General features: G+C 40.3%; 1 protein-coding gene across 1 annotated transcript in view; it reads right to left on the bottom strand.

The window, feature by feature from the left end:
- Window positions 1-11,476: 11,476 nt before the first annotated feature.
- The window catches only part of SCML2 (Scm polycomb group protein like 2), a 127,716-nt gene continuing 116,631 nt past the window's right edge, over window positions 11,477-22,561 (bottom strand). The window contains exons 12-16 of the mRNA XM_087813443.1: window positions 21,693-21,806; window positions 19,000-19,113; window positions 17,701-17,919; window positions 14,283-14,434; window positions 11,477-13,223 (exon numbers count right to left, since the gene is read on the bottom strand). Coding sequence (XP_087669569.1) covers window positions 13,083-13,223; window positions 14,283-14,434; window positions 17,701-17,919; window positions 19,000-19,113; window positions 21,693-21,806 — 740 coding nt within the window. The 3' untranslated portion in view covers window positions 11,477-13,082. The remainder of the gene's footprint in view (window positions 13,224-14,282; window positions 14,435-17,700; window positions 17,920-18,999; window positions 19,114-21,692; window positions 21,807-22,561) is intronic.

Genomic DNA, 22,561 nt, shown 5'->3' with positions numbered 1-22,561 from the left:
ATCGCAGGCAGTCCAGGCTTCTGGTTGCCTCTCCGTGTTCTTAACCTGACATTTTAATACTAAGAAAGCAAATGAGAGAGACAGTCGCTAATGGGCTCTGTCTCAAAGCTCGTCTAAGCCCCCTGCAAAAAGCTGGGCTTCCTGGACCTCGGGCAATCTTTAAAGTAGCTGCTTCTACCATTTGAAAAAGAAGGGTGGTTGTACTTGACTGTTTGCTCACTGTAATTTAGCCAACAACCTGGGCCACCCTCAGAGGTTCATCTGCTCTTCTGAAAACAACCCAGAAAAAGGTAGAACAAAATCACTGGAGTCGGCCCCAAGGGAAATACCTGGATGGGATGACATGGAGGGCACTGTGCCAAGGGATGACGGGTGCTGTTTGCTGAGAGCTCTCCTCCCCACCCCCAGCGGCTGCCGGAATGATCTGTCCAGGATGCAGATCTGCTGTGTGAACCCTCCAACCCCACTTATAATCCTTTCATTGCTTCCCACAGCCTTTGGGGGCCCATCCAAAGTTGACAGGCCCTTCTTGTTCCAGGCCTTGTTCAACTCTCAAAGTTCATGAGTGCCCAACCCTTATCCCGTATTTCACTAGCCCTCAACACCGTGTGGTTTCAAATGCCTCAAGGGCACTCAGCTTGGCAGTGGCCTGGAATGTAGGGAATCTGTTGTCCTGGATGTGTGGTCCCAAGTGCTCCAGGGTTCAGTGGAGCAAGGAGTAGTGCCAGGATGAAGGATTTGAACCTGAACCAAGGTGGACTTGAGGGAATGCTCACAGGCAGAGCCAAGATTCTCCTTAGAATTTTGGAATCAGCTCTACCACACAGAAAATAAAGGGCCATTCAAGACCCCAATTCCTAGGCCAAAGAGCTGAGCTCATATGCTGACAGCACAGAGGTTAAATTAAGCCTACAAGCATATTTTGTTTGGATTATGTTGTCATATACTTAAGCCTACATTTTAAAATTGGGAAATTTTACATTGATATCTGCATTTCTATCCCTGGCTGAGTAGCTCACTTGGTTAGAGTGTCTTCCCAATATGCCAAGATTGCGTGTTTGATCCCCTATCAGGGCACATACAAGAAGCAACCAATGAGTACATAAATAAGTGCAACAAGTCAATATTTCCCTCTCTCTCTCTCTCTCTCTCTCTCTCTCTCTCTCATCAATAAATAAATTTTTTTTAAAAATCTACATTTCTACTTCTGAAAAGTTAGAAGACCCATAACATAAGACTCAAAATCTTGAAGGGCAACAAATGTAAGGATTACTACCCTCCTTAGGAGCAACAGGTGGACTCCAGCCAGACATGGCCCCCTCCAGTCACCTGTACACATCTATGTACTACACTCAGCCAGTTTCTCAGTTAGGCCACCAACTTGGCCCAGCCCCAAAGCATATCTGCAATCATTTTCGCTGGAAAATAATGTTTAAAGCCTTGTGGTAGAAATAATGCGATGTGTTCACCAAATCTTCCATTTCCTCCTCCTCTTCTTGGGAAAACCACTCCACCTAACTCCTGTACTTAAGTGAGGCCACATGACTAGTTCTACCAGTGGCCTGAGTAGAAGTGCCACAGGTCACCTCTGGGCTGAGGCAACAAAAAGAGTCTTGGAGGCCATGTGTTACATGGGCCGGGCCACACAAAAGCAGCAGCAGCTATGGAGAATCAGATTTTACCTGGGAGAAAAGCAAAGCCAGTGAGGTTTCAAGGTTTCTATGTTATGCAGCAAAGCATAGTTTATCCTGATCAATACAAGCACAGCGACCAAAACCACATCCTAGTCAGGCAGTTTACTTATTATGTAATAATAAAGCTTCAATTCGTTGCATAATTGTCATGAGTGTATACATTTAGCGGGTAATACAAACATTTGACAATGTCTGGAGTGGAACTCAGTGCTGATTGCCACCATTCCTCCATTCCCCATGCTGGCCAGAGCTTCTCTACAGTCCCCTGATGGAGGGAGGCTCATGTGTCACTGACTAACTCAGGCATTTCAGGAAGGGATTCTATCAGGGCACTGTTTTCCTACCAGGGTCATTTCTTGTGTACCTGCACTTTTTCTAACAGAAGCATTGTTGTTGATTTTGCCAGCATCCATGGTAACTTTTGGAATATATTGATACCTAAATTAATAAGCAAGATGCAACATTACAAACCAGTAACCCTCACTCAATGAATATTTCTACTTTGCTATTGTTGTTGTTAATCCTCATTCAAGGACATTTTTTTCCACAGAATTTGAGAGAGTGGAAGGCAGGGAGAGAGAGGAAAGAGAGAGAGAGAGACATCTATGTGAGAGAGACACATCAATTGGTTGCCTCTTGCACATGCCCTGACCAGGGCCGGGGATCAAACCTGAAACCCAGGAACATGCCCTTGACCAGGAATCAAACCTTCTACCCTTCGATGTGCAGGCTGACTCACTAACACTGTTCAGGACTCAATGACTACTTCTAAAAGCTGACACTCATATACTGATTATACATTACAGATATATGTCCATATAGAAGCAAACGACAACAAAATATTTTTAAATTAATAAAAGGGAAACAAGAAAAGGAAGAAATAAATCCCCATGTGCAAACAGAACTTCCCCATAAAGGTTCTGTAGGAACTCTTATGCTTCCTGGGAGCTGACCTAATTCAGTCATACAAAAGCATTGAAGGACAAGTGAAAACAAGACCCAGACACTCCATCAGAGAGAAGATCTAAAAAAACCACCAGAGCAGGCTGTACATATCAAAAACTTCATATACCAAGAAGAAACTTTGCATGTTTCTCTTTTCAAGGAAGAGACTTCACTCCTTCAAAATGTCACTGGGACTTTGGGCAAAGCTGTTCACAGTTCAGACTTGAGAGATCAGGACTTTAAACAGAAAACAGATAACAAGCATTTCCTAGGGCAACAGACAGCTTTTCACAGGCTTTGTGGTTGTTCTCTGTGTGGAGGGCACCAGGAGGAAAATGGATTGGCAGTGAGATTGGGGAAACAGAATAGTAGTCAAGCAGAACTTATTGCCTTTAGTTAAAAATAGAGCAGAAACCATTGTTTTAGTTAGAAATTGCAGTATAACAACAAACATTTGTTATCTCACATTTCCTGTGGGTCAGGAACTTAGGGGTGACTTGGTGGGTTTCCTCTCTCTCAAGGTCTCTCCTGAGGTTCCAGTCAAGCTGTCAGGTGGGGCTGTGATCTCAACTGAAGGCTCAATGTGTGGTGGAGTGGGAATTCGCTTCCCAGCTCACTCACAAAGTTGTTGGCAGCCCTTAGACCTCACACAGGAGACCTTTCAAGGGATGCCACATGATATGGCAGCTGCTTTCCTGAGACGGTGCCTAAGACAGAAGCCACAGTCTTTCCAATCTGATCTCAGAAGTGACATTTCATCACTTCTCCTATATTCTGTTCATTAGAAAGCAGTTTTTAAGTCCAGCCCAAACTCAATGGAAAAATACACAAGGGTATGGATACCAAAAAACAGGGCTCATGGGGACATCTTCACTAGTGAAGAGAAAAGAGCTGCTTTAAATATTGCTAATGGGGTTTATGAGTTTAATGAGGTGAGAGAAAGGCCTGAGTGTAGGTAAGGCTTGAGTACAGAAGGCTTGGCTGGTATGAAGTATGTGGGCCAGGGCATTGAAAAATGAGATTACCCAGATATGGGAGAATCATATTAGAATTCTGAGGGGCACAATTTTGAATATGTATTCAGTCAGTCAACATAAAAATTTATTTTAGAGTCATGGTCCATAATATCCTGGAGAAGACAGGAATTATTGACCATGAGCACAGGTAACTAGTATCTATAAAATAATGTAGAAAGAGATGATGCCAAAAGGGATTGTCAAAATCAACTATGTGATGGAGAAGGAAGCGACGAAACCTGATAACTGTGTCGATGTGTGTGTGTGTGTGTGTTTGTGTCATTGTGTATTTGTGTGTGTGTCTAGAAAGAGAAAGGGGGGGGGGAGATTTGATACCTACTTTATGCTGCATGTTCAGATGTTCAAAGGGACTCCAGTAAACATCACTCCTCTTTCCCCTGCTCCCAGGTTCTGAAATGTTGAGAAATAAAAGAATGAAGGTGGAAGCTAAATAACATCTTCCTCTTACTAGAGCTAAGTTGGAAGACACAGCTCAGTGTGAAAGGCCAAGGAGCCTGCACGTGGATTCCAGCATTAACTGGACTCATCCACCCAGAAATCCCAGCCTGCCAGCGCTCTTTTACCCAAGAGAAAAAAGACAGAGCTGGTAGAATGTAGCCAGTTATTCTTCCCAAAATCACTGATTAGAAAAATCCCTGCTTCCCCAGGGATGGAGTGAATGAAATAGGGACAGAGGCCAATAATGAAGCTGCCTTCACTGTAAGGAAAAAGTGATGATCTACCCCAGGACACTGTGAAGCCATCCATACTGATGGCTGTGATCCTCCACAGAAAGGGAAACAGGGACCAAGACTGCACAGCTAGTGAACTACTAGGGACTCCAGAACCCATGCTGAAATTCATCTGAAGAACACACTGAAAGTCTTCTTTAATATCAAGCCACACAACTGCCTTCCTGGGCTCCAGTACAGTGGGGTGAGCTGTGAACAGGATGTGGAAAAGGGAGCAGCAGGGTCTGAGGGGAGGGCAAGGCAGGAATAAAGGAGCGCACACTTTCAGCCCAGGCCCTGTCAAGCTGCTTTCTCAGCAGCATCTCCCTGAATTACCACACCACTAGGGGAATGGGTGATCCTCGACTCTGAGAGCTAAAGCAATGTGACCAGTCACACAGACAGAAACTGGCCCGTGGGGTGCATGTCTCTCAGCTGGGTCTCTTGGCTATATCTTTCTGTCTCAGACCTCTTTGTAACATACCTGAAAAGACTCTGATGCTCTTGTGCCCAGGAGTTGCTCCAAAAAGAGAGACAAGGAAAGTGGCCAGGGTGGCTCAGGAGGCGCCTAGCCTGAGGACATGGGGCCCCAGCACAGCCAGTGGCCTGCTCAGATCCCCAAGCCAGGGACCCCGCCATGGAGCTTAGAAGGTCACCTTCTATTTAATGTCATCCTCTACCATTAACTCCAGATTGTGCAGCAATTTTAAGTTTGTATACTGGCCTTGCACCCTAGATTCCTCCTCCGTGGCTTCCCAGAGCTGAACTCCACTGGCTGCTGCCCCATTACCTGTGTGTGCCCAGGATGGCTCCAGAAGCCTCCAAAACATCCCGTCCAGCTCCAGGACTCATCCCATTGCAAAGAGAGTCTGATGACCACTGGACCCTCACCGAGCAGATCCAGCCTTCTCCTTCTATTGAGCCTAAAGCCGGCACAAGTGAAGTCCATTGAAGCCAGTCCTCTGCCTCTAATCTCCCCCTGGGCAAGTTGTCCTCTGAACACCACTCCAGCCCGGCTCCTCTTCTTTCCTGCTGGTGTAAAGCAGTCATTTTCTACTGGTGTGCCGCAAGAATTTTTAAAACATAATACCTGACTAGTCAGGGGCACTGACCTCTTTCATTTAGATTGTCAAATTAAAAAATGACAACAGCCAACACAATAGTGGTCCATTGTGAATGATTCAAAATTATACCTATTTTTTATGTCAGATCAGCAAAATATACTTTTTTGGGCACTGGCCGGTGTTGCTAAGTGGTTAGAGCGTTGGCCCAGGCACCCAAGGGTCACGGGTTTGTTTCCTGGTCAAGGGCATGTGCCTGGGTTGCAGGTTTGATCTCCAGCCCAGTCAGGGTGCATGCGGGAGGCAATCAGTGTGTCTCTCTCATATTGATGTTTCTCTCTCTCACTTCCTCCCTCCCTTCTACACTCTCTAAAAATCAATGGAAAAAATATCCTTGGGTGAGGATTAACAAAAAATAAAAATAAATAAATAATACATATTTTTTGTGTGGCAGGATTTTAATAACTAGCTTGCATGCCATGACATTAAGAAAGTTGAAAGTTGCTGGTGTAAACGGAAGGACTTCTTGACCTGACTTGTGGTGGCGAGCATACAATATAATATACAGATGATGTATTATAGAATTACACCCCTGAAACCTATATAATTGTATTAACCAATGTCACCCAAATTAAATCAATTTAAAAATAAATAAAATAAAATGAAATTTCAGACCATCAAGGATAAAGTGACCATTTCAAAGAAAATACAAGTTATCTCCAGTAACAAGAAATAGATAGGCATATTTCTTGTAACCAGTAAAATACGATAGGAAAAAAAGAGAGAGAGGGAGTCAAGGGCTCCTTGAGCCTGAGACCAAGCCCCCTGTCTACACACCAGAAACCCCAGTCCCGTTCCCCTGACTAGAACTCAAGAGAGGGCCAACCTACCCCAAAAGAGAACAAAACCCATGGCTGAAGGCTGACTGCACCCTTTTCCGTGTGGTTGTTCTTTGGCAACCAGAAGATTCAGATGGATGGAGGAAAGTTGTGACAGTATGATTCTCATGTGTCTCTCACCCCTTCTGTACTCCACTCACACATCTGCTAGGGTCACTCCTGAAATATCATAATTACCCACAAGATTCTCTCTCTGTCACTGTGCAATTCTCATTCTAATTTTGAAACACAAAATTACGTCCAATCCAACCTGGAGAGGCTTTCAAAGAAATAGGTCAAGGGCGCTGTCTTTCAACCCTCCCCCACAGTCCCACTCCTACCTCACCCCCCCCAACCCCCCCAAACCCTGCTCTGGGGACGGGGCAGAGGGAGGAGGTCTCCACTGGGGGGCGGGCAGCACATGGAGGGGGCTGGAAGGAGGGTGGAGGCCCAACGCAGTGTGGAGCAAGAGTCGATCTGGGCTGGGTAGTTGGGGGGATGGCAGAGGCTCATGGGCGGGAGACAGAGCAGTGGGGGGCAACTGTGGGGGGGGCAGCGGGGAGGGGTACAGCAGCATTGCAGGGTGTGGGGCAGGATGGGGGCCAGGGGCAGGGGCAGGGGTGGGGTGGGGACTGGAGGCTGCACAATGGGGAGGGTGGGGAGGCTTTAGTGCCAGAGCATGTGGTTTCGAAAAATTGGCTCAATCTGCTTCCTGCAGGTGGCCCTATTAATGGCGACTCACACATTGGGAGAAAAAAATGAAAGAGAGAGAAAAAGAAACAGGTCAGTAACCAAAAATAATTGAAAGCAAACTCTAAAATTCAGTTGTCTTTACGTTAAGGGGCACGAATAACAAATTCCTGGCAACACTTCTAAAAGTTCCTGTCCTTTACAGCTCTCAGCCCAGTCTACCCAAGGCCAGCCTCCCGTGCTATGAACCTACTGAAAAAACTCATCCTTGCCACATTTTCTACCTTACAGTTTTCACTTAAGCTTCAACTATCATCTTTACGTGAATGGTGATGAAATATATGTGTGGGACAGAGAATGCTGGTTTTCTACAAAATCAGGTCTCTGGTTTTGAGATTAAGAGCCTTTGGGCTGGGCATAGGGCCTCCTAGGTAAGAACTCCGCAGAGGCCAGGAGTGGCTGTATGTGAATGTGAACGTAATGGCAGGTATCAGGGCAGCCACCCTGGGCCAAGAGACAGAAGCCACATGCCTAGGAAAGCAGAACAAGATGGAGGAGGGTGGATTCCTCATAATGTGGAACGCCCTCTGCTATCAACATGGCAACAAGAGAGAAATTCTCTATCTTAGTGAAGCTGCTGGAATGGGGGGTCTCTTTGTTAGAGTACCCAAACCCACATTCTAACTCCTACAAAAACAAGTGAAGGAGAGAAGAGGGAGGCTATTTACCACTCAGTGCTTTCCTTCCTTGAGATCCTATCCCTCCAGGTTTTTTTAATCATCTTAGCCCACAAGAATGTTTAAAACCTGCAATACCTGACTAGTCAGGGGCACTGACTTCTTCTCCCTTAGATTATCAAATTAAAAAAAATGACAACAGCCAACACAAGAATAGTGGTCTGGTGTGAATGAATCAAAATTATACCCATTTTTTTTGTCAAATGGGCAAAAAATACAGTTTTTGATGTGCCTCAGAATTATAGTAATTAGTTACGTGTGCCATGAGATGAAAAGGGTTGAAAATCACTGTCCTAGGCCATTGTAAAAGTAAGAGGGTTAACACAGGCAGCTTGGGGCTCAAGCAGGTATCCTGATAATTTGCAGCAGTAGATGGAAAATCCACAATCCTGACAAGACTTCTGGGGTGGGGAGGACAACTTGGCTTCCGTGCTGCTTGCCAGAAGGGTCACAGATCCTGCTCTGCAGACTCTGTGATGACCAGCTCCTCCCCATGCTCCCCCAGGCCCACTCTCCCTCCTTCCTCCATGCCATTGACAGTCTCTAGGCTCCCACTAGCAAGATGTCATATTAAGCCAGATGACCAGTTGGGAACTTTACAGTTTTTGCTTCTCTTCAGAGCCACACGGTCTCCAATAATTCACTCTTCCTTCCTATAGTTTCAGGGCTTGGCAGTTCGTATGTTAAGCCAACCAGAAGATTATCTAAAGCCAAATGGCAAATTGTGGCACTAACTCTCATACTTGTGGAAAGGCTTGGGATGAATTGGGTAAAAAAAATCTAGTTAAATTGGATTCCCAGGAATATGACTCAGTCAACAAATTATTGGGCCTTACCTTGTACTAGGTGCCAATATGGAGACAGGGGACAGCAGGAAACAAGCTAGAGAGACTCACTGCCCTTAAGAAGAGTTCATTCTAGTGGGGAAGACATCTAATGTACAAATAAGCACAATGTCAGGAAGTGCATCAGCTATATTTCACCATATTTTTGAGCTATGGTACTAAGTCCCCAAAACCTAGGAAGTTACAACCACACATTCTGTAAGAAGCGATGGAATGGGATGGCTTGGCCCAGCCCCACATGCCTTCTTGCCCCAGAATCCAGTCTGAAGGAGCATCCTTTATTTGGCATACACTGTGCTCATAGCGGAGGGCAATGGATGAGAGAGATGACCAAGAAGCCATTGTGAAGCTGCTACTGGCACCTGATGTGCTTCAGGTCTACTTACCTCCCATGGGCCGAAGCAGCAGCATTCAGGGCCAACAGTGGGGAGGGCACTAGATTTTGCCTTCAGGGAGGAACTGCCAGTCCCATGGCAATGGAAGGGATGCAAGATCCTCTTAGAGGGAAGGGCAGAGTCAAGGCCTGGGAACAGTAATACAAGCAACTCCAAGTTTAAGTACTATGGAGAACATAAAGCAGGGAGAATGGACTAGAAGAGCCAGGTGTATGAGTGTAATGGGGTAGGAAGTGTAACAGGGACATTGACAACTTTCAAAGAAGTAATAGTGTTATGTTTTGTTATTAGGATCACAATGGATGATCAAGACTGCTGGCTATTTACCAAATATCCACTTACCCATCTTCCTGGGCACACAGACTTTTCTGGTCAGCGTTGTAGTCTGGTGTGGCCACAAAGCCGAGCCTGTCAAAGGAATGGGAAGAGAAGTGAGGTATGTCCCCTACCACCTGGAATCAAGGATCCCAAGGCCCCAGAAGAAGATGGAGCCACCTGATGGAAGGAACCTGGGTTCCCAAATCAACACAGGCAAGTGGGATTGTGAGCAACAAATAAGCTGCTATTGCATTGGAGACATAATACATTTTGGGACTATTAGTGCCAGCAGCCTAGTATCCTAAGATATCACAATACCTTCCTAAACACACTTACCTGGCAGATACTTTATTTGCAGCACTTCAACAAGAAGAAAACTTGGAAGAGGGTGCCTGGTGGAATACGATTCCCTCACCCCACCCCCCATCCTCCACCCCCCACCCATCAAGGGACTTGAGCAGTCCACGCCTGCCCAGTCAGGTGAAGAGGGGAGGTCAAAGGTGAAGCAGGGCCTGCAGAGGCCATAACCCTGCCCTGGCCGCCCCCTTGCCTCTGAGGGGTTATTTCTCCAAATGACTGTGCTTAATTAAGCGCTTTAGTCCTTCAGCTGAAGAGCAAGACACAGAGTAACTGAAGTATTATGACACCACTCACAGCCACTTGGGGCTCGCTCACATGCTGTATCATAAGCAGCCTGAGGCTCTCCTTTCCATGAATGTTGAATCCCCTCAATGATGTTCTAGGCAGCTTGAGGGGAGGAGCTCGGCCCCTTATGTCTGAAGGATCTCCCCTCAGTGATGATATTGCCCCTAAAGCTAGGGAAGGTGGTCCCGTAACACCAGAGTTGTCTCGTGTGTATCAGGAAACGTGGGCAAGCTCGAGCTGAGTCTGCACTCACTGGGGAGAGGTGCTTTCAAGGATCAATCCCATCAAGCTGCTGGACAAGAGGGGGAACGTCGGGAGGGAGTGGAACACTGTCTGCCATGCATTCTGAAGGTGGGCCCTGGTTTGGTTTCCCTCCCCTAGAGGCCCCTGTCATTCCCTGGACTTATGGATACAAAGCAGGTCCCAGCATGACAGTGTAGAAACAGGCCCCAAAATGTAAATGCACTTCATTTCCTCAGCCAACTGAGTACAATCCCTTCTGCAGACTGAAAAAGCAGCGCTTTTCCTGCCAATTACATTGTTCCCAGTTGTGGTGTTGAATTTTTAATTTCTAATAATATTACAGAAGGGCATGACTTTTTCATGCTTACAGAGGTGGCCGGATTTAAAAGTCTGGGAAATCCTTCTCTGGAATATGTCCTGTAAGATACTCCAACCATCAGAAATCACGCAGACGAAAGCAAATGCTCAATGTGCCCAGAGCGCTTCAGAGCTCTAGTTGCAAAATTCTGGCCACAGACACAGTGTCCAAGGTGGACTGAGAGGCAAAACTAGAGAAAAGATTATTTTAAAAGCCTGGCAAGTTTGCAGGAGGCTAACACAAGATGCTATTCTCTGCACTATTAATTTACAAACCAGAAAATGGTTCTGAATCACCCGTCTCAGACAGCAAACGGATGTCCCATTTTAGTCACTTGAGCATCACCCCTGGAGCCTGTTATGGCTCTGTTGCCTCCAGCAACTACAGGACAGGCTGTCAAGAAGCAACAGCCCAGGCACTGAGCAGCAGCTCCTGGGGTGGGTGGGCTGAGGAGTCAGATGCTAAAGGCAATTTAACCACAACCCTGAGCCTCTACTCTAAGGCCTTCCCAGCACGTAAGCTGGGAGAGCTGAAGGCAGAGAGGCAGTATGGTTTCTGGCCCTGGTGGTGAAGGAGCAGCCAGAATCACCAGCCAGACTGTACTCAGGTGGGACAATCTGGGGGCCCTGGCATTTTCTAGCAAACTCACTTCATCAATAGCATTGCAAATAACAAAGGGTTTGCACACAGAGCTCACTGATTTAACTTCTGACTGTTCCCCTGGGTTCTCGTTTAAGGCCCCTACAAGAGACCAGCCCTTTTCCCCTAGAAATCTGTTCACCCATAGAATGAGGTCGACTGTTAAAACTTGAATATTTGGACATAAAAAACCACAAACTTACTAGAGCGCTTTTTCAATATAATCAATTCATACATAAATGGAATGAGGTGAAAGCAAATCACAACTGAGGCACTGACACTAGTTTTTGTAGTTATTTAACTTTATTATATTTTAAATTTTGAGAACTGTAAAACATAGTATTTGTATAAACACCTGAGGACTGTTCAGCTGGACACAGCACTTTCACTCAAACAATTTGAGAGAAGACTAAGTTTAAATTAGAATTTTATCTTATAACACAAAAGAAATAACATAGGTGAAACCACCTTTTAAATAGCTGCATTCTGGTATAAAGTACATTTGGTTTTCTAAAAAAATAAAATGTACATTCTTGCCCCTGGTACATATTTCATTGGCATTTTCAACAAGTGGCTAATACGTTTAGCACAAATTCTCATAGTTTATAAACATTACTCCAAAGTTATACAAAGTAATAAGAATAAACATATAGCACCACTTCCCCCTGAAATTTCTACTTTAAAATTAAAGCACAAATGGTAAGTCAGAATTAATTCATCTTCCAAAATTTAGCAGAATAAATGGCTCAGAACTAAGCAAATTAATTAGAAACATTGCATTGGACGGAGAACTTCCCTGTATGGAAACCAATCTATGAATTGTTTCTTATCCCCTGAAGACTAAGCTGAGAGGTACTAGTGATAGCAAATGATGAACATATTTTTTTACAGAATAAAAACGTCTAATTATATAAATAGTTTATCATTACCTCTGTGGCAGTGTAAAGTGCCATATTAAGATACAAAAAGAACAGATTTACTTCTTTGTATACCTACAGGTATAGAATAATATATAAATACTGTATAGTATCCATATGAGGAATAAACACAGACAATAAAATATATATCTTTTAAAATTTTGGGCACAGTTGTCTTCAAATAGAGATGTGAGAAATGAATGCCTACTTATGTTAAGTTTTAAAATAACAGGTATTCCATTAAAAAAAATTAACCAGATTCCATCCAAGCCACCCTTGTAGTATATCTCCTGCATAAAACAACTATTCTATCTAGCCTATAATTGTTTGAAGTTTATCAAAAACTGGTAAGAACACTTTATGAAAGCTTATAAAGTTACTTTTACCTTTAAATATGAAGAAATACAACATACAGAGAAAGAATAACAAAATGAAAATAATTTATATGGCTATTCCGTTTCTGGAAATGGGTAGAACACAAACAGAACACTGCTATAACAGAATACAGAACACTGCTATAACAGACAAAAAGTATTTGAGAAAGAGATGATGTCTGCAGTTGTATCTTTAAATTCTCTTCTAAGGAAAACCTCTCATGGGTTTCATTAGAGAACTTGTTAATCCCTGATACTTTCTCCTTTGGGATTTAGCTGTTTTAGTTCTATACATAAACATTAACTGAAATCAAAGGTGTTTCTGTTTCCTACAAGAAGTATACATGTAAACTGTATGATAAAATAATAAACTATCAAATAATAAAAAGACATAAAGAAGTTGCCAATTTGAATATGCTAATACTAATACATAAAATGGTATTTAAAGAAACAGACTGGACTGTAATGTAGCTCTGCAATTCTGCGTATAACAATCTTTTTAGGCACTGTCTAGAAAACTAAAACTGCTAAGAGAATAAAAATATTTTTAGGTTAATAAATTATCAGGACAACTGAGAATTATGGCTAATCTAAACTTATACATTTTTAAAATTGTGTTTCCCTTCTTTAAGTTTTTCAATGTAGTAACATAACTTTAGAGCTGGCCCCAACTTCAGCCCCATATACTTCATTACAAGATCACTTTTGAGTAGTAGCAGAGCCTTCCCATCAATTTCCTACAGAGAGAAAGAAATTATAATAATTAATAATGTTTTCATATTTTGTCAAGTTATTTATATATAAGAACATGTAAAAGAGAGTAGCTGTACAATCCCAATATATATTCTCTAAATACACATTTATTCCCTGGGAACTATTTAAAATATAATATATAGTAAAGTATCATTTGATAATTTTTAAATTCACTTCAAATTTTAAGAAAAAGGAAATTTAACCCAGTATCTTAAAAAAATGGTCTAAGCATCAAACTATCTAATTTTAAATACTGTGTGTTGAATAAAATACTACATTATCTGTGACAAAGGGCAGAAACCTGTAAGTGGTAGAAATGAATTTCAGACAGTTGTTAATTTGCTTAGAAAGGCTGGGAAATTAGTATGTCAACATCAACACAAACTGTAAATGTGGTATACAGTGTTGTATTTATTTTGAAAGCTAATCAGTTCATTGTAATCAGTAATTTTCTTACAATATTGAAAAGGATACATGAGAAATTTGGTCACAAATATGATTTATTAGAAATTATTATAAACATTATTTAGTAGACATAAGGCATCCTCCTAAAATTCCTTATTTTCTTAATTAACCAACTTATGTCACAGAAGCATATTATTTGGTATTCCTAAAATAAAGCTGCACTTAATCTTATACAGTTGCTGAATTCACTGGGCATCATAACAAGATGGACACCCTGTTACAGCTTGTGGTCACCCCCTCCTACTCATGGTCCTGGGGCTGAGCAGGGAGCAGGTGGGGAGGAGGATCCTTGTAGCTGTCCTTACAATGGAAAAGACACCTAAGAGTGAGTGACCGTGCTGAATCATCTTCTCTTGAGAACTTGAAGATTTGTAGTATTTTAGGTACTCGAGTACACATTTAAAGCACAGATCCAGCCTCTATCACTTAAGGATCTAACTTTGAGCAAGGTAACCTTTCTCACATATAGAAAAATCAGTTGATAGGGTTCCCCACCATCCACACTAATCAGCATCCAACTGAAGAGCCTCCACAGAGGTCATTCAAAGGCAGGAAAACCGGATCAAAAGATACATTACATGTTGCCTGAAGAGGTCGGCGAGGGGGCCTGATATCTGAGGATCTTTATGTTTCATAAACTGTATCACTTCATCCACACACCAGGTTGAAGGGTCTTTAGAGAAGCCTTGCTTCAGGACACTGGGGTCAGGTACAGCTATATAACTTGGAGCTTCAATGGGGGGAAAAAAGACAAATCATACTTGACCTGATCATTTTCCTGAAAGAAGAGATGTTAAGTAGGGAGTAATGATCTCATTCCTGGAACCATCTGTTAGGTACCCCAGGAAGGACCCAGGACTCCAAGTGTAAAATTCAGTGAAAGCTTAGATAAAGATGACATGAGTATGGGTACCCATGAGTGTCCCATCTGACTGCCCACGAATGACAGCAGCAGCTTCAGAAGTTACTGTAAAGCTTCAAAGCTCATAAAACAGACTGAGCAATCCAAGGTCTCTTTGGTCACAGGCAAATACAGCAAAAGATCTGTTATTTGGGTTAAATTGGGTTAAACTAAGCTAATCTATTACTCTCTTTAAGTATTTCAATGAATTCCTCTTGTTGATCTGTCTAGATTGAGTTTACTAGTTAAATACAATGGAAATTCCCCAAATTTATAATTGCTTAAATTTATTCACTTTAACCAATGAATTTCAAAAAACCCGCTATCTTTGAAAAGAACTGAATTAGTTCTTTTGCTAAATCTCTGCCATGTGGACATGCCAAAATAAACATTTTTAGCATTACTTTATTCTTTAAACTCCTGTCTCACAAAGCTCAAATGCTTATCTGAATTTTGAAGAAAACAAGATTATTTTCTGCTTAGCTAGGTCAGAAGTAACTTTAATATTATATTGAGGTATTTAATATTGAATACCTCTTTCAAGTTTAAATGCATAGTAACAGATATTTTGGTTGAAGGTTTTTATGTTGAAAAAATATGTAACTGAGACATGAAACAATTGAAATGCTCATACCTCAAAAAGTTTTAGCTGTGATGTTCACTAAGTCATACTGAAATTTCTGTGACTAGACAAGTGTTCATTTTCTCAACCAGAGCACTCAACTCTCTATAGTGTGTAATAACAGAAGTGGGTTTTTATTTTTTTTAATTGAATTTATTGGGGTTACATTGGTTAATAAAATTATATAGGTTTTGGATATACAATTCTACAATACATCATCTGTATATTGTATAATTTGCTAGGAAGATTTATATTGTGTCTCTAATCACAAACTGTCAATACAAATTTGACCTTTTTTGCATGAATTAGCCAAAGGCGTACCTTTTTTTTTTCTATTATCTGGACTCTGGCCACTTCAGGGACATTTTGAGTATTTACTTATGGCAATGGCAAAGAAAACAGAAGATAAAAGAACTTACAATGGTTAATTTTCTGTATGTGGCCTAGAATTTTATTTACTTTCTTTTTCAATATCACAACTTTGATATGAAATAAAATCTCTTTACTAAAATATATCTTCCTCTTCCACTTGTCAGAGATAAAAATGTTGGTCATACCTACCAAGAAATGCTACTGAGCTGAATCAACTGAGGTAAAAATGATGATGGTGCAGACCATGTCATGCCTAAGGAATTCTCATAATTTAGACAGAAAAGTCTTTAACTCAAGAAAGATTCAATTTAACATACATGTATTGGCAAGGTGACTCATACCACCAAATTAACTTACGTTTTGTGGTATCTCTAGTTTCTGTCACAGAATCTGATATAGTTATGTCTTGTTTCTTTTTTTCCATTTTTAATTTACTAGCACTTCCAGTGTTTTAGAGTGATAAGGGAGTTTCAGTGATCTTACATGATGAATGGGACAAAAGATGGACTTATGATATACTGAACAAATGTCTAAACTGAATCAGATTACTGGTGTAGTTTTTCAGTCTATTGGTAATGTGAGGCAGTTTTCCAACCAAGCAATCCAGTAATTCACAGGGGGAATACAGTTATGTATTTTTTGTTGTTGTTGTCCATTTCTGTTTTGTTTGTTCATTTATTTTTTTTTTTATATTCCACATGTAAGTGAAATCATATGGTTTTTGTCTTTCTCTGTCTGACTTGTTTCACTTAGCACAATACCATCCAGGTCCATCCATGTTATTGCAGATGGTAAGATTACATTTTTTTTTTTATGACTGACTAATATTCCATTGTATATATGTAAACTTGAATAACATGTAGCTAGTTTTACAGATTACTACAGATAAACTATAAGTAAAGATATGATTTCTGGTATAAAACTGTAATATTATATTAAAACAGAACATCTATAAGAGCATCTATTTTTAATCTATTATGGAAAAATAATTCACTTAGGCCCGTATCTTTGAAAGAATCAGAAAAGGTTGCAAACATTACATTAGTGTTATTTAAATAATTATGTGAAACAAACTAATTATGTAAAAAAAGAAAAAAAGTCCAGCCATGTTTTTTTTTCTGAATAGCTGTGTCTTGCATATACTAGGATATCAGTAAATATTTCTGAAATAAAGTGAAAGTGATTTGATTTTATCCTCAACAATGTTACTGAATTTCTTTCCTATAATAAAAATCAACTATTTCATTCAAACAATGGGGCAGGGCAGGAGTTTGTGTGAGCATCACCAGCAATCAGGGGTAGATTCAGCTTTAAGTAACAGTTCCAATACCTTAAAGAAAAGAATAGTAATGACACCTCTAGACAGCTTCCAAGTGAAATGCTTACCTATTCTCTGGAGATATGAGCAGCACAGCAGTTAAGAGTATGAACCTGGAGCCAGAGTGCCTGGGGTCAACACTGGCCCAGCTACTTTCACTTTAGTTAAGTGAATACTCAGATTTTTCACCAGCACCCTACATCTCAAAAAATTATTATAAAGATGTAATGTATAAGGCTATGCAAAACATATGTGCCTGGCACATAATATCAGATAGTGATGAAGATACTGAAGATTTTTATTACTATTAAGTATCTACTAGTAAAGTAATGTTATTACTATTAGTCTTTCTGCTCCTAGAAAGATCAGCAAATAGCCTTCTCAAGCCCAAATACAGGCTATTTTGGCATGGTAGTGTTAGGAACACATTTGGAAGTAAACTATTCAGCATTAGAGGCAGCCTTTCAGAGCCTTTTACTAAGAAGGCCTGTCTCTGAAAGCTCATATTCTGTGAAAATTCCTAAAAATTAAGGGTACACTACCTCTTTATAGAATAAACATCTATCTTCCGACTCTCTGCAAACAATGTCACTCTAAAAGCAGAGGCAATCTACACAGAGGAAATCTTTAGCATCTGTAGTGGCTTAGCCCTGACAGTCATGACTCAACTTCCTCAACTTGGCACTTTCTCCAATGTGATACTCTCAGGGGCTGTTACTGAACATGGAAAACTTAAGGGGAAAGAGAAACACACTGATTTAAAATCACTGTTTTTAAATATACCTTCACTGTTTTTCTGCATTTGGAATTCATGGGGACCGCTCTGGGGAGATGATGTATCCACTAGTGCTGAACCTGAGGAGACTGGCACACCACCAGGAAAATTCTTGGAGACTGCGGTATCAGTGATTATAGGATCTCCACTGGCAGGATTCAAAGCATTGTCTGGATTTAGTGGTGAGTCCTTGGTAATGCCTTTTCCCTCAGAAGACAAACGTTCTTCTATAAGAAAAAAGACAAATGTGATTATCTTCAAAAGACTTACAGTTCAAATACTATTAAGAGGTCAAAAATCTCCTAATCTCCAATAACAGTGCACTTAACCCATGCTATAATGAACCACAAATCTTTACTACAAAATATATGGTCATACCTTCCTTGGTATTTATAGTAATGGACACTGTCCTGATACCAAAATTTATTCTATGACATCACCTACAATTCTCACGGCAACAATCCCTTACCAGACCTTCCACCAAAGCTATTAACGCCTCACTAAAGTATTCACACAACTAATCATCAAACTATTTGTTATAATATGATCACACAATTGGTTTCTAAAATTCGCTTACTACTTGGGCACTTAAAACTTTCACTGGATAGGAAGACAGATCTCAAAAGGAAGAGGGGTGGGAGGACTGGAAGAAGGCTGGGGGAGCAGGGGGTGGATGGAGAAGAGGAAAGGGGGGTGGAATGGGGGACATCTGTAATAGTGTCAAATTAAAAAAAGAGACTTAAACCCCCCAAAAAAGAACTAATCGACAAATTCTGTAAAGTTGCAGGATTGGAGAACTTTAAAAAAAACACGCATGGTGACTGCCACAGGGAAGAAGGGTAGCAGGAGGTAGAAGGAAAAGGGGGTATGAACGGTCATGTAAGAAGAATTGATCTGGGGTGGTAAACATATAATACAATATACAGAAGAACTATTACAGAATTGTATAACTGACACCTGTATACTTTATAAATCAATGTCACCCCAATAAATTCAATTAAAAAAACTTTCACTGGAGAAAGGTACAAGGTTCTATTCCTCTTTCTATCAGCTTTTAGCAGTTAAAGCTGAATGAAAATTTTACAGCAACTGTTTGTTTTTAATATAAGTGGAAAAAACAACTGTGTCTTTCAGAAGGGAATCAAGTCCTCAACAAAGCTGTGAAAAAAATAGCTTACTTGCCAAATAAATTATGAAAATATACACCCTACCCTCAACACCACAATCCAAGAGCATAATCATTTATAGATTATGGTGGTATAGAATTACTTTTCTTCTCTGTCCTGAGGCATGGAAACACTATTTACCTTGAGAGGCATGCATCTCTGTTTTGCGGAACTTAGGAGAGAGAGGAGCAGCATCAGAGAGAAGTTGATGAGAAGGTCGCTTAGTAGTTTGTTTTTTGGTTACCTCTTCCTCAACTGTTGTTTAAAAAAAAGTGTTGGTTATAACTAAGATATTCTACATTGTCATATCATCGGCATAAAGCGCTTATTTCTAAGGCATTTTTAATCTATGACTTCATAACAATTTATAAATTATATAATAGTGTAAGAAAAACATGTGCATTTCATTTTATTAAATATTTTAGTTAAATCATGTTCAAGAGCTGAAATCATTATGTCTTGGGTTTATTTATTCTAGGGCCATGGCATATCTGTAAAGATCTCAGGAGGCAGGAAGGCAACCAATAATAATGTGTCTAAAATGTGTTCCCATGAGCAAGAAAAGTTCAGAATTCAGAGGAGTTAAGCAAAAGATAGGGTACAATGAACAGCCCATTTCACAGGCAATATCGCTGGCCTAGAGTTGCCATTACAACCACTCTACTGGTTACCTATCATTCAACCAAATGCATTTCTAGCTGAAGGACCACTCTTTAAGGCATGATCCTAAAAGAAAAGACAACTCAAATTATCAATTACATTCTAAATATTAATCCATATCTTGATTTAATCTAAAACTCAAAGGAAAAAGACACTATGATAGAAATCTTCAAAGTCTGATAATAGACCTTAAGTGAGAACAACCAAGGTCAAATTTCACTTGGTTCTAAATGGTTGGGGGCGAAGGTATGCCTCTCAAAATCATCTCATAAACCACTTTTAGCCATCTAGTCAATTGACTGACTACTGACAAATCTAAGAAAGTTATTACTACTTGATTTTATTTTGAATCATGGACTATAAAACCAAGGGGCAAAACATATTTTAGGAAATGAAAAATATTTCTAAAATTACAACATTTAAATGAGAAGAAAATTAATAATTGACATTCTCATACCCATTTAATGACACAGAAAATTTGAATACAAGTAGAGTTCTGCATAGGTATTTATTTTCCTCAGAATCTTAGCGAGATTAGAAAAAGTCTTTAGTTCTCTTTTACTTGTAATACTTCCTGTATGAAAAGTTTATGAAACTGGTGTATGGTCTACTATCTGGTGCTGCTACAAACATAACATTGACTCTTGATTTTTGCAACTGGGTATTACAACAACCTCAAGCTGAAAACTGTCCCTGCAGAGATAACTAGAAAGGTCCAGATAATCTTTTAAATTACCATTTAAAAAGCCATCATGGAGAGGGACTTCCAAGGCGACTGATTAAGAAATTATTAAAATCCTGGCTTTCATCAAAATAATGAAAACACTAAAAAAATCTGCTTTTCAAAAACTCTGGAAATTAACTAAAGGATTACAGCAATCCAAAAATCATTTATTCAGCAAAAAGTGACTAGAGTCAAGAAAGAATGGGGCCCAGCTGGGCGTGGCTCAGCGGTTGACCGTCAACCTAGGATCCAGGCGATCAGGGTTCGATTCCCGGTCAGGGCACATGCCTGGGTTGCGGGCTTGATCAATGACTTTCTCATCATTGATGTATCTGTCTGTCTCTCTCTTTCTTTCCTTTCCTCTCTCTGAAATCAATAAAGATATATTTTTTTAAAAAATGGGAAAGTCAATGGCATTTTAATATCCCTAATACCCTGCCCTTAGCATCTAAGTTTTGGAATAGACTTGCAAACAAACACCTTTGCAAGTATACTAGCTATGAAAACCAGCAGCCTAGCCATCACTGGAGAGGACAGGATGAGTTAGGAGCTCTATAACAGCCCCAACCCCAGAGAACTATCTCAATTTGAGCAATCTTATAGATAACTGAAAATCTCTTGATCTCAGGGCTCATTTTATTTCACCTGAATCAGAACTGGATCTGTCTGAACAGCTATTGGCAATTGCTTAACAATGCAGCACCTAAGACAGCAATACCAGTTGGGGCACATAAGAAGCAAGCCAAAAAGCTTAAAAGGAAAACCTAGAAAATGAGATGTTTATTAGGGTGAAAAACACTGAAATATTCCTGGGACTCTAGATGGCCTTATGCATGCTCAGAAAAGTAGAGAAGGCCTTCATCTTTCATTTTCTTGAAAACTTTCAGACTATTCAAATGAGACTTATAAACTGCCTCCTAGAGTATTGAAGGTAACTGCCAACACATAGACACATAAGACACCTTGGCAAAGGGAGGGGGGACATAGCAATAGCTGGCATTTAAGAAATCCCTCTCCAATCATTAACTGGCCACTAAGACAACTGAGAAGACTTCAGTAGTCATAGAAGACAAAATTAGCCTAGGAAAAGTCAAAAATAAGACACAGAATGTCACTAAACAAACAGAACCACCAACAATACGCCCTGCAGATGGGGAAGAAATCTAATGATCAGAGTTACTGCATTATATCATTTTAAAATTCCAAGACTTCAACTGAAACATAGGGACATAAGCAAAGAAACAGAAAGGAATACAGCATACACAGGGAAAAACAAATGTCAATACAAACAGCCTCTGAGGAAGCCCAGACACTGAACTTACTAGACTAGACTAAGATGTTAAATAAGCTATTTTATGTACATTCACAAAATTTTTAAAAATACAAGAGCATGTAAGTGGTATGGAATGAATATTTCTTCCCATTCCTGGGACATGTAAATACTATTTACCTTGAGAGGCATGCATCTCTGTTCGGGGGAGTTTAGGAGAGAGAGGAGCAACATCAGATAGAGGTTGCTCAGAAGGTCGCTTGGTGGTTTGTTTTTTGGCTATGTCCTCTTCAACTGTTGTCAAAAAAGTGTCAGTTATAAAAAAAATATATACAGAATTTTCATACCATTGGAATAACACAGCTATTTCTAACGCATTTTTTTATCTGTGATTTCATCAACTATTTATAAATTATTTCATCTTGTATAAACAACGGGCTCATTTCACCTTAATTATTTCAGTGACAACATATTCAAGAGGTAAAAGCTTTATGTCAGGGTTTTATATATTCTAAGGCAATTACATATTTGTAGAGGTCTCAGGACGCAGGGAGGCAACCAATTATAATGTGCCTCAAAATTGTTCCCATGAGTAAGAAAAGTTCAGAATTCGGAGGAGTTAAGGAGAAGACAGGATAAAAACAACAGCCCATTCAATAGGCAAAATTCTTGGCTTAAGGCTACCATTATGACCATTCTACTGGTTATTTCTCATTCAACCAAATGCATTTCTAGCTGAAGGACCACTCTTTAAGGCATGATCCTACAAGCAAAGACAATTTGAATGATCAATTACACTCTAAATATTCATCGATATCTTGATTTTACCTCAAACCCTAAGGTAAAAGAAAGTATGAGAGAAATCTTCAAAGTCTGATAATAGACCTCAAGAGTGAACAAGCAAAGTCAAACTTCAACTCTTTCTAAATGGTTGGGGGCCAAGGCATGCCTCTCAAAATCACCTAATGAGCAACCTGTAGCCATGCAATTATTGAATGACTTCTAACAAATCTAAGACAGCTATTACCACTTGATTTTATTTTTATCGA

Source organism: Miniopterus natalensis, chromosome X (assembly GCF_054644295.1).
Source record: "Miniopterus natalensis isolate mMinNat1 chromosome X, mMinNat1.hap1, whole genome shotgun sequence".
NCBI classification, from domain to species: domain Eukaryota; kingdom Metazoa; phylum Chordata; class Mammalia; order Chiroptera; family Miniopteridae; genus Miniopterus; species Miniopterus natalensis.
The sequence above is the reverse complement of the archived record's forward strand: the minus strand, read 5'-3'. Positions and strand labels throughout refer to the sequence as shown.